The 16,899-nt window shown below is 32.5% G+C and overlaps 1 protein-coding gene across 2 annotated transcripts; it reads right to left on the bottom strand.

The window, feature by feature from the left end:
- Positions 1–10,031: 10,031 nt before the first annotated feature.
- LOC121121772 (lysophospholipid acyltransferase 5) lies at positions 10,032–16,071 on the bottom strand. Of its 2 annotated transcripts, none has more exons than XM_040716751.2 (6): positions 15,916–16,071; positions 15,591–15,827; positions 15,414–15,529; positions 11,749–11,994; positions 11,446–11,688; positions 10,032–10,541 (listed from the first exon to the last, which is right to left on the bottom strand). In XM_040716751.2, the coding sequence occupies exons 1-6, from the start codon at positions 15,995–15,997 to the stop codon at positions 10,110–10,112; spliced, it is 1,356 nt and encodes a 451-aa protein (XP_040572685.1). In that variant the 5' UTR covers positions 15,998–16,071; the 3' UTR covers positions 10,032–10,109. The 2 variants fall into 2 exon arrangements, with proteins under 2 accessions (XP_040572685.1, XP_040572686.1); XM_040716752.2 differs by having other exon boundaries at positions 15,591–15,843; positions 15,916–16,044.
- Positions 16,072–16,899: the final 828 nt, after the last annotated feature.

The following is a 16,899-nucleotide window of genomic DNA, read 5'->3' as shown; positions in this document are numbered from 1 at the left end:
GTATTATTTTTAATTCCTCTTTACTTACAAAGAAAAATGAATACGCATCTTATCAACACTCAACCCATGTCACAAATTTACTATATTTTTTTCCATTGTCATTTCCCAAGGAGCATAAACACACGGCAACCTCCATGGGTCACGGAAACTGCAATTTAATGCAGTAACATATACCCTTGAGGTTAAATATATTTCATTTAAACATTTTAATCATCTTGTACACAATAATAAAGTCACATTAATAAAACAAACAGACAATAAAAATGTCAACCATCTATAAAAACAAACATGAAGGTAAATAAAATATAGTTAAAAAAATAAAATAAATTAATAAAACAGTTTTTTTATCGGGGAGGTAACAAGCAGCCATCGTCTTCAAAAACGTCAACAAAGTGCTTAGTCTCCGTGAGAATTTTGATAAAACTTTGTACATCACTTCTTCTCCAACGAACGTCCTCACAATTTTCCAATTGGTTTCTTCTTGCCCTGGCAAGAATGGCGGATTATGTCACGAAATGGATAGGAGACTCTGATCCTTTTTTACATAGTCTGCTTGAGTCCTCGTCAACTACTCCCATTTTTTTAGATGTATTTTCATTGGAATGTGACCAAGCACAAAGCTCACAAAATTTTTGAGAAATGTTCTAATATGAGATTGTAATTTCCATCCATGATTAGAACTTGTAAAGAACCGTTTCGTTTGACGACAACTTGGATGAATCTGCCATTCGTGCTCCCCTTTGGTGCTTTTTGTGTATGGAACTTCTATATGCGATTGATTAGTCATGTATGAGTACTTTGTTAGTTATAAATATGGCAATTATATTTTTGGGATATGAGTGTTGCTAAGTTTTTAATTTGCTATTATAATTGAAACGTTTTATTTGAAACCATAAAGATTTATTGCTCTTTTATTAGATAGAAATTCAAATACGAAAAAGAGTAAGAGAGAGAGAGAGGACTTCTTAAGCTGAATCATATCAATGAGAATTTTATCCTTGGAATGAAAACACACATTACAGTATATTTTTTGAATAAATAGAGGGACGCTGTGAAATTGAGAACCCTAAACAGAACGGAAAACCTTTACGAACTTTATTATATTATTTTAGTTCATTAAAAATGAATTCCTGGTTTATTTTTATTGAATTAGAGCTAGCCGTAGCTAGTGCAACTTTTTAATTTACTTGAAAGAGATCCGTAACTTGGTTTTTTTTATTAATTTATTAAGAGTTTGAAGAGCAAAGTGTAAAGTTAAATAAAAATAATAATTATAACAATATATATACAGTATTAGCTTCATTTTAGATGTCAAAAAGTATTTGCAGCTCTCAATATTTTATTTTCCTTGGTAAACGGGTCGAAATGGCTCTGAGTGTAAAAAGTTGCTGACTCCTGTACTAAATTTCCAAAGAGAAAAAATTTATTTTTTTATAGGTATTCGTAGAAAAATAACAAAGAAGTTAAACATCATCAAAATAAATATTTAAACCAAAAATATATTGTGTGTTAATATTCTATAAAACTAAACAAGGATTACTAGAAAAGACTAGACTTTTAGAAGTTCTTGAACTAAGGAACTATAAATACATTTCTTACAAATTTCAATAATTTAAAGCTATTCACCAAAAAATTGTATTTTTTGCAGAAAAAAGATTCAAAAATCCACAGCTGCTCACAAAAAATTAAATTTTTTAAGAAATTTAATTTTTTCAAAAAAGAAATGGAAAAAAATTTCAAAAATCCACTGATATTCACAAAAATTTCAAATATTAAATTTTTGCTCTGCTGCCTAATTTGCCCAAATTACCTTTTTTTAAGAAAATAAGTCTTTTTCAAAAAAGAATCTTGGAGAATAGTGTAGATAAGGATATGTCAGAAGTAGGTATTATTTTAAGTAACTCTGAAGAGACTTCTGAATGAACTTTTCACGTGCAACCGATGAGGATGAGAGCCAATCCTGAACCCCTATTCTGAGTATTCAATGACTTCATTCTATAGACCGCGAGCAATGAGACATGAATTCCATAGTTGAACCATCTCGTTTTCAGAAAAGTAAAACTTAAAATGCTTGAGAGTATGAATAGCTTAAGAATCTTTTCCTTAGTACGTTTCGAAATAATAAAAATGGTCTTTCGTGATGGAAAGCATTATAAATTACCTTGAATTCATGTCCTAGAGTAGTAGTTCCCAACCTGTGGATTGTATAATGCCGAATGTCCTTGTGTTGTATTATTGTGTTAATGTCAATATTTTCTCATTATAATCGTCAACTAAACTAAAATTTATTTTGTAAAACTTCAGATTGGCCATGATAAATCGAAAGGCAAGTATTAGGAAAATAAAGGAATTTTTAAAGTATGGATTTATTTTCATAATTTAAGCAGGAATTGAAAGCATCAATGTGGCATTTGCAACGAAATTATGTAAGCTGAATCTTCCACTTATGAATTGATTCTGTTGCCTTGTATGAAAGCATCTTCATCATAGAATGACTAATGTTACTTCTTCTTTTGTTTAAGTTTGCTAATTCAACAAACATATTTGTATTTTCTAGCAATTTTCATAAAAATGCATTTAAGTACATTACATTTAATTAATTAATGTTAATCACATTTTCGATAGAACTAAGCACAAGGTTATTTTGTATCTAGTTTAGTCTCTCATGTATTGGATAAGTAATCAAGAGCTCTATAAATTTAACCTATATTTTTGTTAAAGCATTATTGATTTTGCAAGTTTAATATGTGTCAATATACATAGTAATAATATCTAAGAAAAATCAAGGGAAAGAGAAAGTTCCAAGTACTTTTTTTAACTTAACATATTATATTGTGGGATGAGTGTAGATACCCAATAATTTTGCCTAAGGTTTAAAACTATATTTGATTTAAAAGACTTATATTGGCCCTGATATGGCCCCCTTTCAAATACATAAAAGTGCAATTTACAGGGCCTCCGTAGGGTCAATAAGAATTATTGTTAATAGTAATGTACGATAATTTGTTAAAGAGCACAAATGTAATCCATAATTTTGATAATAATAATTATTGCTTCTTTGGTGTTTGCTGACCACATATGAATTTATGACAATTTCATTTAATTTAAATATAACCATTTTGTTCCAACAAATGAAGGGTATTCATTACTTTATTGTATTCATGTTGATATACATAAAATATTTACCTCATCAGAGTGTATTTCTAAAAAATATATTTTAATAAGCAATCCACATTACTTTGATTAGTAAAAAATTAATCATTTTTCACCAAGTCTATTGTTTTAGCAAGAGATTAAATAATCTTTTATGGATAAAAACTACGTTCTATATAGTTTTTCAACACACAAACAAGCATTTGTACAATGATTACTTTCAAGTAGAAAGTAATCAATGTAACAGCTGAGTCTATTGCTTAACCCAGCTACAGTAGAACGGAGGGGGAGGGTCAAATTAAAAAGGGGGACTTTCAAAAATAGAAAAATAATGCTTTATGTAGGGATGCAATTTTTGTTGAGGTGAGTGAGCACACGTCTAACTACTATTTGGTTCTTCTGGTGCATTCTATGAACTCCTTGTTATTCACAATAAATAATAAGACTGATGTCCTTAGAACTGATAATCGTACTAGTGATAATTGTTTTGTTTTTTTCTTCAGTTAAACTGACAACCATAGTTTTATAAAGTCGTTGATTTTTTACAGTATTGAGCTAGATTTAGATGAGTTACGGAAAAACATTTTTATATTAGAAAAACTTACCGTGCTCAATCATTGGACAGTAATAAATATAGAAAGTAACCCTGCAAAGTGTTCTGCTACGTCTATTTCCTCCTAATGGCCCTCAGATTTTATTTCAATGCTAAAGGTTTTTTTTGTTTCTTTTTTGAGTAGCCTCTAAAAAAATTAAGGGTAATTCTTTCTTTTTTACGGATCAACCACGATTGTCTCTTTAAAAATTGAAATACTAAGGATTCCTAAATAATCAGAACTTATCAAATTCTTAATACGCATTTGTCCACATAAAGGGTCCAACATCAACGTGTATTCGCATAAATAGTATACTGTCACCGGAGTAACAGACCTACAAAAAGATTATGACGTCATTATCATATATAGTGTTGCTCTTTGGGGCCGTGTACAATATATCTATGCAATTTTTGGCATGTTTAGCCCCTCCCCCATGTTTGCATTTAGTTTACATAAAAATTAGATTTTTGTAAGATTAATAGGAGAAAGTGGGAGGAAGATACATCAAGGTAAGAAAATGAATTACTGCTATAAAGATGAAATGCTTTAAATTTTAAATAATATTTGTGCAGGGAAAATATTATACTTATATTAAAATTCATGTATATTTTTGTTATTATTCATTTTAAAAATAATTAACACCAAAGATAGTAAAGAATGTTTACTTCAGATGAAGTTTAATACCACGACGACCTATTAATATCGAACAAAAAGTAGAAAGAGTATACGCAACAATCGTTTTCCTTATGAAATCGTTCAACTTATTTTTTTCTTTATACGGATCCCTTCTTTAGGTTTATTATAGCTTGTGTTTGCAATTTCAAAATCCGTCATACCTCCCAATATATTATAAGCATAGCCCCTTACTTCAATTAATGAGCAAGTCAATTTACAATTGACCTCAACTTTTAAATGGTTGTGCTGATTAATGGCATTAAAAAGGTATTCGTCAAGGTGGATATAGTTAGACGTGTTTAGGCCAACTAAATCAACCTCGCAATCTAATGTAAAAAAAATGAAAAATTGCGTAATTTTTAAGCCTTCCCAATTCTGTAATTATTATTCAATGATTGTTCACGGCTTAACATGAGTTAAATAAAAGTAAACAAATCCATTTTCAGAACACTGATAAAGGGAAAAGAAGCTGAAAAGTTTGTTAGGTAACATCGTGGCTATTATTGACTTAATAAATTATACCCTGGATAACCTTATCTGCTTGTTATATGATTTGAAGGGATAATCATCACATACACTATAGCCAGGGCCGTACGTCAGTATTGCGCTTTGTCCGCTTCAGCGGACCAAAAAAAAACCTTACTCAACCGTCCACCAATCATATAGGTATGTAAATATAGATGAATTAAGTCATAATTAATTATTAAAATCTATTAAATATATGTAACTTATGACCAACTCATAATAGTACTGAGTCATTATAATAAAATTGCATATTTGTAGCACGTCCACCCAAAAGGAAGCTAGATAATTTTTCTCAAAATTGAACATGGAATACATTTTCCAACAAATTATAATTCATTTAAATGAAAAAATGATTCTGATTAATCCTTTGGAGGCACTACAAATTGTACTTAAAGTAGCCAAAATTCACCGGCACATTTATAGAATTAGTAAATTAATAAATTATATCTCTAAGACAATATTGGGGCCAAATTAAGTCAGATAGATAAAACGGAGGTTTTAAACTACAGTTAACACTCTCGGGTATCTCAATTCATCGCAGAAATTTGAATTCAAATCCTGTAATTTACCATAATATCTCTTTCAAATATTGCTTGTCATTTTATAAATATAAATGATTGAACCTTTGAATATAAAACGCGTTTTCCACTTCCCGTGATACATTTCTGATAATTAATAAAATACTGCAACTATTTCAAGAGTACTTTACAGCCAAAAATAAAAACAAAGACGCACACAACATTTTTCGTATGGATTTAAAGTACTTCACATTGAGTGGATGTTTGAGTTAGATATTACGTTTAACGTTACTGGTTGCAAATGTGAAGTACTTTACAGCCAAAAAAAAAAAAAAAAAAAGACGTACACAACATTTTTCGTATGGAGTACTCTTGTAATATTTAAGAGTGTGAGAATTTGTTTCATTGAATACAAGATAAATTAAATTATTACTGCTTAAAAGGGACATAAATAATAGTTATGTACTTTTTAGAGTGGATTGTTGCAGTAATTTTTTTAATTATCAGAAATGTATCACGGGAAGGGAAAACGCATTTTAACAGAGAGTTGGTGATCTGTCAGAAGGAAATACAGAAGGACAACTTTAATGATCACAATGTTAAACTCCATAAGAATGACCCCAGCTGCAAGTATCAAGTGAAAATTGATCATAAGAAGCAGAAAACATTGAACTTTGCTGTTAAGAAAACTTCCTCTGCTACATCCTCATCCTCAGTCACTGCCTCCTCCTGTCCTGATGACCCTACTCCAGTTGAGGCCTTACTGCCTGAACCAAGATCTGAAAAGTCCGTTTCTGCTGAAGAGAAAGTTACTGCAGACACAGAAAATTATGGCGACTCATCAAATTACCCCAGCGGACGGATTTCTCATGGAATAAGATTTCCTAATCTCGATATCGGACCAATCTTCTCTCCCGAGCAGCTCTCTGTAGTCAACAACAACAATATTCCCTCTGCAGAGGACTCTGAGACTAGCGACAATGTCCAGGGAGGTGAGAAGAGCAAGACGGAGGAGATGGAGTTTGTGGACGGAGGCCCAGAGTACCCTGTCGTCTTCACGAGCCAGCTGGGTGACCCGATACTTACCGGGCGGGAGCCAAAGTGGAAGGACATCCAGACCAGAACCAGAGTGGAGACTGAGCGGGAAACTGTGCCTAAAGTCTAGAGAGATCATCCTCTACAGCCCAAGTTACAAACATACAGTCCTCAGATAGATGACAAATACTCCAGAGACTTTCAATATGATTGGTTCCGTAAGTTCCCGTGGCTAGAATATGACGAGGTTGAAAAGTCAGCCAAGTGTTTCGCCTGTTCCAAATTTTCCATTTCCAACCTTGGGAAATTTGAGTTCAAAACACGGAAAAACAGTTCCTCGTTGAAAGTTCATTCTAACAACAAAAAACACAAACTGTCGATGGAAAAGTGGATCAATTTCCTCACATCAAAGAGAAAGAATACCTCGGTTCTCGGCAATGTTCAGTCTCAACATGCTGAGGAAGTCGTGAAGTGGCGAGCTTATTTGAGGTATCTTTTCCAAACTGTTGGGTTCCTCGCAAAGCAAGGATTGGCTTTTAGGGGCAATTCCAAAACAAGAGAAAAGTTGACGGAATCTAATGAAAACAATGGAGGAAACTTCTTGGAGCTTTTGTCCCTGCGTTCACACGACAATCATATTCTCAAGGATAAACTGGAGGCCAAAGTCAAAAAATTTGGTTCAGCTGGGGCAGGTTTTGCCAAATGGACGTCACCTGACATCCAACATGAGCTGATAGAGATTATAGCATCCAAAGTGACGGAAAATATAATTGAAATGTCAAGACTTGTGCCCGCGATGATGACTACTGGTTCTCTGTGATTGTTGATGAGACATCAGATATGTCAAACACGGAGCAGTTCAGTCTGTCACTGGGATATCTGACGAGTGAAGGCATCAAGAAAGAGAGCTTCCTCAAGTTTGTAAAAGTTACCCAGACTGACGGCAAATATTTTTTGAGAAGCTTCACGAGGCTGTCAAGGATCTCGGCCTTAACCCCGCCCGCACTGTCTCCCTGACCACGAACGGTGACTCCAACATATCCGGCATCAAGAAGGGTCTTGCCACAAGGTGGAAGTAAGCAGCCCCACTGTGTGTCTACATCCACTGCTACGCCCATGTCCTCAATCTTGTAGTCAAGGATCTTTTCTCAGATATACCCCTGTTGAGAAATACAATGGGGGCAGTACAAATTTTATACAACTTCATTGAAGGGTTACCAAAGAGGTCAGCAATCTACAAGTCGGTGAAGATAACAAGTAAAGATGAGGAGCATGCCAAGGTGATGACCCTGAAGAACCAGTCTGCTACCCGCTGGAGTCTCCGCTACGATGCTGTACACGCTGTATCTCTAGGGATGGTCAGAATTATGAAGACCCTCATAATAATGAGAAAAGATAAAGATACATTGTCGAGTTCAACAGCAACTTCTCTGCTCAACAGCTTCTTTAGTCACGAATTTGTTTTCGGCATTGAACTGTTGAAGACACTCCTCAGACACACATCTAGCTTGTCAGATGAACTTCAAGGCAGAAAGGTTGACCTAACAAAGGCCCGGAAATACGTCAACCTAGTGATTAGGACTCTTGAAGATCTTAAGAATGAGAAAATCTTTGAATCAATCTGGAAACTTACTGAGTTGAAGTCGTCAGAGATGAAATCAGTATTTGACCAGGAGGACTCAATTGATTTGGAATTCAAGGAGGCGAAGATTCCAAGGAGAATAAAGTGGAAAGGAACAACTGAATCCTACTTCCGTGAAACACATTTCGATGTTGCAATCAATAAGATTGTATTAGAGCTTGAGAGCAGATTTGCCACCGACGATACAAACATCACAATGGATCTCATTGCAATCGTCAATGAAAGTGAAGTGGGACCTGTGTCATTGAGCGTGTCGCCAAGCACTACAGACTTGAACTCGAGCAGTTCCAGTCAGACCATGCAATCTTCCAGCAATTCAAGGTTAATATTATAATGTTTCATTTTGCATTATATGTTTAAAATTTATGTTTCTCTAGGCAGATATTGACACAGAAGACATGGTTTCGTCACAAATTGCTGCGAAGTTAATAAGCTCAGGAGTGTTCCGCCTGATGCCGGAGCTATACAAGGTGATCGTTATCCTGGCCTCAATGCCCATCAGCAGCTGTGAGGCGGAGCGGTCATTCTCCTATCTCAGAAGGCTCAAGAACCATATGAGGACCACCATGGACCAGGAGAGGCTCACCTCCCTCACCCTCTTGAACATGGACAGGGTGATGGTGGACAAGGTGCTCCATGAAGACATGGACAGTTTGATTGACACCTTTGCGTCAAGGAAAGAGAGGAAAAACTTCTTCTTCTAATCATCATAAAGAACACATGCATTTTTTCTTCATTTTTTCAAACACATCACCACGTATACATGCGAGTTAAGAACATCAAGACTTGTGAACATAATTTATTTTCTGTCGATGTAACCGTTTCATGGTATATTATAATCTCGTTCATTATCTTCATTCGTTATTATTTTAAAAATATTTAATGAGGTTTAAATTGTTTGACTTAATTGTATAGTTCAAAAAATTTCTCTCATTCTTGCACCGTGCATTTTATACTCCATTATACTCCCTCCTTTATGAATAGGTCGGCATTGACTTTCCGTCTAGAGTTTTTCCTTTTCATTTTATTTTCCCAATGTTTGCCTGAAGAAAATAATGGTCAGACAGTTCATTGGACCATATTCTTGCAAGATTTAATCTATGCTGTAGCATTTGCCCTGTTTAAATATCCCACGTTCACCACTGAAAATCAACCGATCACCCTTGCAAAGTGGACCGAAAAATCTTCCTGACATACGGCACTGACTATAGCCATAGACCATTGTTAGGGTTGTAAATCGTAAGACTTTTTGGTATGTAAAAAAAATGAAACCGAAAATTAACTGACGATTTGAAGAATGCTTGAAAGAAAAGCAGCTTAGCTGTTGTGACGTTTCATTAAACTAACTGCGAAATGAAGAAAATAAACACAAGTCACACTCCGTATCAAGCAGGGACATAGGCAGGAATTACTCCTTTTACTATCCTCAATTCTAATCTGAGTCCAACAAAGACTTACACTTATAACTCTTTAACAAATATTTAACGATATTTTTTGTTATTCATGAACACAAAAGATTCGTGATTACATTTTATACATAGATTTTTTCTTCTCAAGAAACAGATAATATTAATAACAGCTTTAAGAAAGAAAAAACACTGTTGAAGTTCCAAACAAAAAGAAAGATCGCATGCTAAAAAAAGCTTAATATTTACAGCTATACCATTTGATGTTTGTAGATTATAAAAGTCGCTGAGGTGCTTACAATTTTTATGATCTCTATCAGGTGCTTTTAGCGGAGGATACTACTCCAGGCTATTCAGCACAAGAAAAAAGTATGTATTTACTTTTATTGTATCCTGCAACCTTTCCTTAAAAAAGAAACCGAATTAAGGCTCCGAATCAGCCGGTAGTTAGCCATTTCTTCCCAACTATTTATGTAAATCAGGGAACGTTCTTAGATTATGTATTTTGAAAAAAATTAAAAACAATGTAATAAATAGTACATTATGAATAGCATAATATGATTCATATCACTTTTTTTGTGTGTAGATTACTCTGTATACCCTTTATAACAAATGGCCAAATCAAAAAGAATCCATAAGGCATACCATAAGATCCTTTTATCACTGGCCAATACTTGTCCCAAGTCAGAAGACCAAATGGAAGAAAACAATGTGGCAGTACTAGCATAATATATATGACTCCAATGATGGAACCTCCGAATTTTCCTAGATAGGGTGATACTTGTTTTCCTATTCCAGATAAGGACCTCTCAAAATTTAACATTAAGAACTCCAAAAAGAATGTCGTATAATATCCGGAATGAAGTCCATGCCAGAGTGCTAAAAAGAGAAGTGTGATTCCAGCACTGAGTGTTCGGTTATTTAAGCCTTTTAGTCGCTTATAGATGTAAGAAGCTGACCATAAATTTGTATTGATGTTAAATGAATCTATCATCTGTAATAAAGAAGGTGGAATTGTAAAAATCATGGTCCCTTGGAGATGTATATTTATATTAAATTTTAAAATGTAATATTAAAGTGTAAATAACCTACTTTATAAAAGTAAAGCATTATTAAATTAAACAGACAGTAAATAAATACAGGAAAAGATTATGTGATATCATGTTAATTCTTCTGAATAATTTATTTACTAGTGTCCTAGACCGATTTTTTTTCCGGTTCGGTATTAAGTGATTTTATATTAACCGATTTGAGTCCATATTTTTACCCAGACCATGATCTCAGAACGTAGACCTGAGATTATTTTTAAATTGTGGACCGATTTTTTTGGTCTGAATATATACAGATTATTTTTTGGTATAATTCTATAGACTATTTTTATCCCCAATCCTGATTTATAACTTGTACAAATGGGATTTACACAAAACACATTACACTTTATATTTAAATAAAACTTATCCAGACCGAATTTTTATTTCATAGTGTTCACGTTGTTACTTTTAATGTATCACACAACCTTTCATATGAAAAGAAACCAGGGGGGAAATCCCCAAAATCACTTTGTAGTTTGCCAATTTTTCCCCAACTATGGGATTTTATTATTCACTAACTGTTGAGAAGTATCCACTTCATTAACAATTGTTCATTCTAGCTCAACCATTCAACCTTCAGAATACTGATATGGGGGGGAGAGGGGATAGAAACATCTACAGTTGACAACAAAATCAAATGTATATTTTTTTTATCAGGTAACATAGTATAATTGAAAGAAACAAATGAGTTTGGTACCCTAAAAATTATAAATGTCTCAAAACGGTCTAGGATTTTCAGACAAAAATCTAACACTAGTTCCAATGCTATATAATTAATATGTAAGTATTTATAAAATCGATTCTTACATTTTGTAAGTTTCCAGAGAATTCCCATTGTTTAATGCGCACATTTGCTCCTCCAAACCAAGCGTCTGTTTCAGAACTTGGGTCATATGCTAGTCCAGAAAAAATCATACTTCCTTCGCTCAGTAACCATGACCCTATGTATTTCGACATCATAATCTTGACCCATAAGAAAGCTAAAACAACTTTCACGGGACCAAATGATCGGTTTAAATAATTAGGCGTCGTTATCCAATCTAGAGGGATCTTGTTGAGACATGCATTTATAATTCGTGAAAGAGAATAATTAGAATTTATAGGACTTACATAAATGGATCCAACTATATGGAAGATCAAGTACATTACTCCTAATAATATTCGTCTTAATGCCATGAAATATGGTGGTACTGGAATATCACCATCTTCATTTCGTTTCACAAAAGATCTATAACGAACTAATGAGAATTGGGGCCCAATAAAGTAGCTAGCAGGGAAAAAAACTGAACTAAACAGTTCTAATAGACTTGGTGGTGTCTTCAGTCTATTTTTAAGTTGATCATTTCCTAAAGATTCCTGAAAATTTAAATAAATATCTCAGTGGAAAGTAAAACAAATTATTAATTTTTTTTATTTAATACTAACTATTGTGTAATTCCTCCTTTAAAGAAACTAATGTTTTTATTTGCAGTGCCTGAATATATATTATATTTATAGTTGTAAATCGTAAGCATTTTCTGTATTTAAAATAAAAAAGAAACCGAATATGAACATTTAACCCCATATAATTTGAAGAATATTTGAGAAAATTGCAGCTTAGCTGCAATGGCATTTCATAAGGGGAAGGTAAATTGATTTTTTTAGAACAATTAGTGTTTTTTTTTTTCATTTTGTAAGAATTATATAATGAGCTTCCTTATTAGTTTTTGGTAAAGACACAAACTCTGTCTTTTTTGTTGTTGCAAGTCCCACTCCATACAATGCAAGGACATAGACAAAAATGACTCCGTTTTCAATAATTAACTAGAATGGACGTTGGCACTCGGTAGAGTGCAAATCTCTACCTATGGCTATTTTTCCTAAATTTGACTTTAGACTATATGAAGCATCTTTATTAAACCTACATAATGACACCAATTTGAGCTATGTACCTCAGTATGTTCCAAAGTTAATGTAGATTATGAATTTTTAGTTAACGTTTTGTGTTACCTTGACCTCTCAAAATTTCACGGCCTCTTAAAGTTACCATATTTTATCTTCGTACCAACTTCGATCAAAATCAATTTTTAACTTTTGCTATAATCCTCGTGACTAACAAATAAACAAAGAGAGGCAAAAACATAACCTTCGTTATGAAGGTAAAAACTACCTTGAATTCAAACAGATTTAAAAATTTCCGTGAAAACAGTCATTGTCTTTCATGAGATCACACACCAGTGATTACTTTATACAAAGGTATCTACCAATCATGTACACCGAACCTCTTCAAAGGTGATATTTGTCATCCAACTTATGCAAACGGATATTAATTCCATGTCCAAAAGTCTAAACTAACTCAATATACCAGTTACTTTTTTTTTTTTGGACTTTGGCTATGACTGCCTAATGAGCCATGTAGCTTTATTGTTGATCTTTTCCAAAAACTTTTTATTGGCTTTGCTCAGCATGTACCTCTGGGAAGTTACAGAGAAAACAATGACGACATAGTATACCGAATTTTGCAGCGTTTTTGAAAAACGTGAATGACGAAGCTACAGGGCTTCTCGACCAAGCATTACCAAAATCCAAGATCAAAGTAGCTATTACATTTAGTTAATTTAATATTTGGATAATGGGAATAATATCAATTTCCATAACTTTGACGTAAAAAGTTACATTTGAAGAGGCCGAGTGTATATACAATTTATTTATAAGAACTTTGCATATTATAATCTTCAAACCTGAACAACTCTCTCATTCAAAATAAAGAGGTTTCGTTATTCTATATTTTTTCTTGTTTGAAGGATAGAAAATGCTACGTTAGTAATTTTCGAGCTTCCGAAATTTAATTTATCATGGCATTGTCACGCCTACAAAAAAAAATAATTAGTGAGAAATAATTTATAATCTTCCAAGTTACCAGTATATACTTATTTTTTAAATGTATTTAACCCTTTAACAGCGAAGGAGAAAATAATAAGGATACCACGATGATTTTTTACATAGATATTCTTTGTATAGTCAAGAACAACATGGCTATTAGTTAAAATTTATTTGCAAATATTTTTATCCTTAATTTGCAAACGTGTTACATTCGTGACCTTTAGGCATATCAATGTCTAGTTCTAGATGACACATCTGGCTGAGAACATGGAATTATGGATATAAATCATACTACAGTCTATACCTTTTTACAGAATAAATATAAGTTTGAAATCTTATTCAAAGTATGTTGGCATAAATTCACAATTATATTATCAAAAATAACTGTTTCAGCGACTCTTTATGATTGAAGGCACGCTGAACATAGGAAAGCATTGTAAAGTCTTTAACAATAGAACAAAGTCTTACTAGAATTCATAAAGTACTCAAAAAAAATCAAAATTTACAGAAAATAAAGTATTTTATACATATAATTTAACACAGCGTCACATTTGTGACTCGTCCTTACAAAAGGGTCGTTTATATATCTTTAGTTTATATAAATTTTAATAAAACAATTTATATTAAAATGTATGAGCATGATTTAATTAATTTTGTCCTAACTGTTTTATCAGTTAAGGAAGTACAATTAATAAAAATAAAAAAATTTCGTTCCTATAACATTTTTTAAATTGAATTTGTAATACTAAAGATTTTTTTATATACAATATACATGAAATTTAAAATCCAGGACTATTTACATTTTCAACCAATTATTTCAACATGTATCTATGTTCAGTTTTTTCGGAACTTTAAGTCACACTATTTAAAATTTTAAATAAAGTTACAATGAACATTATAAATCATGTATATGGTTTTATATCCGTTTAATCTTTAATGACCACCGTATAGCACATTATAAATAGAGGAATAGTTGTAAAATCAAACGTTGGTCAGCGAAGGATTCTGATTAACGCGTCTAAAGCGACCAAGAAAATTTGTGATGTATACGGGTCAATGCTATTTCGGTTCTTGTTACACAAAATTAGTTTTATTATTTTTTTTACTCCTGCTCAATTCTGTACTCTACTATTAGCAACTCGGCCGTTTGAAGCTGGCGATCGAACAGAAGCGCCCAGCATTGATGAGTAGGGGACAATAAGAAATCATCATAACAATGCCAGCACGCATACATCTTTAATGACATGCCGGAAGCTCCGGGAGCTCGAATTGGAAGTTCGTATGCATTCAGCCTACCGTTTAGACAAGGTACCAAGTGATTAACATCTGCTTCTGTCTATGGCCAACACGCTCGGGGCAACAAATTTGGCTTCAATAGAGGCCTGTGAAAATTGGTGGTCCGAGTTTTTTTCCCAATAAGGACAAGGGATTCTACGGAAAGGACATTATAAAGTTGGATTCTCATTGGCAAAAAGTTATCAAACAGAACAAGACATACTTGGCTTAAATCGGATGATTGTAACATTTCTTAAAAAGTATTGAAATAAATGAAAAATGCCAAATTACTTTTTTCACAACCTATCTTATAAATGAATAAAATATCAATAATGATGATTTTCAAATATATTTGTTGAAGAAAAAAGGCTCACTTTGTACAATATTATTTATTTGATAATACGTATAAACTGGAAAATACGTACATTAATCTATATTGTAACATTCATTTTTTGACCATTGATTAATAATATGATATTTCGTTCGTATATTTAAATTGTACGTAGATAGCTCTAAATAATCTAGTTTCAATGTATTTACACAGTTATTGTATGAATCAAAATAAACAGGATTTCAATTATATTAGGGGTTAAAGAGTTCGAAAACAATTAATTTATATCACTAAGAATTCAACTTACAGTTTTTTTTGTTCCATCCCATGTATCGAACGACACTGCTATTAATCTCAGAGTTAAAACACAGTGTGGCATAGTCCAGCAAATGTCATAAGAATCCGTCTCGGTAAACCAGTAACCTTAGAAAAAAAAATCTTGAATTAAGGTTGTCATTTGGTTGAAAAAGTATTGAAATAATACCGACGACCAGGTACCCAAAATTAAAAATAAAACTTAAAAGGGTTGAATAATATGTTGGACTAAATACACTTATGATCATGTAGGTCACAAGAATACAAAAAGAACCATGGTATATGGCATCCAGGTCAAATGTCCACCAACTTAATGCTAATCCAGTAATGATGAAGAATACATGTTGCAAATCAGCGGAGGATTTCGAGAGGAATGTTCCTCGAAATATCCAAAATACTGGATAGGCTAATTTAAAGGTAAACTATAGAATTTATAATAACTTATGTGATATGTATTATAAATGATGATTAGAAAGAAATAAGTTTGATCTTACATAGTATGATTCCAAATATAAGGCGAGTTGCTTTCTCAGAAACTCCATTATGTTGTGAAAGAAGAGATATCCACAACGACATCTTTGACACTCTTGTCGTGAATGACAATGATTTTATTATAGATTTGAAAGAGAGAATATTGTTTGAGTTGAATGATCATGTACGTGATAATTGTTTAATTTCATGCTATATTATTTTTAACAGCAATGAAACCTTAAATTATAATCCCTCAATCTTAGTTTGTGCATATTATGTGAAAATTTGATAGTGTTATGATTGTTATTTATAAGAAATTTGACATTTTGATAACAGTATTGATTTCAAATAATAACACAGGGGAACAATAAGGGTGAGGAAGGAATTTTGTAAAAATGAATTGAAGACAATAATTAATCGAATTTATCTATGAGCGCAAAATCCAAAAACTGATCTCAGTTTTTCTCTCAGTCATCTGAATTTCGAAATATCTAGGATTCAAAGGTATCTAGGACAAATTCCTTTTTTGTTTGTATTCATTTGTATGTGTAATATAGGGTAACATGGTTTGAAAAGTCCCGGGACTATAATCGTTCATTGTCATTTTTTACCCTTAAAAACATCCCAAAATTAAATGTAGGATTAATAAAATTTATTTAAAAGTGTTTTCTATGATTAAAAAGTGTTTTTATGATTTAAAAGTGTTCTTATTGAATTTGTATCTTGTTCTAAACTAGATATATTTCCATTTTTAGGCTAAAAAATGATGAAAAACGACATTCTTTTTTAGATCCTTATAACTTATTCATAATACATAGTAATGATGAATATTATAGCTATTATAGAAAAATATTCAATGTATGATTTAAAAAAAAGATATATTTAAAAAATATGCATCTCCAAGGATTTTTGAATCATTTTGTAGTGATACCATTTTTTATCAGGGTGTACAAGCAAATAGTAAACATTATCCTCATACATGCAAATCCGGTGGTTTTTTTAAGCTG

Source organism: Lepeophtheirus salmonis, chromosome 7, assembly GCF_016086655.4.
Source record: "Lepeophtheirus salmonis chromosome 7, UVic_Lsal_1.4, whole genome shotgun sequence".
Classification (NCBI taxonomy): Eukaryota; Metazoa; Arthropoda; class Copepoda; order Siphonostomatoida; family Caligidae; genus Lepeophtheirus; species Lepeophtheirus salmonis.
The sequence above is the reverse complement of the archived record's forward strand: the minus strand, read 5'-3'. Positions and strand labels throughout refer to the sequence as shown.

Bases quoted from the DNA above. Each gene is read 5' to 3' on its own strand.
- LOC121121772 (XM_040716751.2), bottom strand. From the start codon at position 15,997: ATGTCGTTGTGGATATCTCTTCTTTCACAACATAATGGAGTTTCTGAG. The intron at 11,689-11,748 runs GTAAGTCCTATA...TGTCTCAACAAG, and splicing joins ATATAGTTGGATCCATTTAT to ATCCCTCTAGATTGGATAAC. The intron at 10,542-11,445 runs GTAAGAATCGAT...TCTTTATTACAG, and splicing joins TCTCTGGAAACTTACAAAAT to ATGATAGATTCATTTAACAT.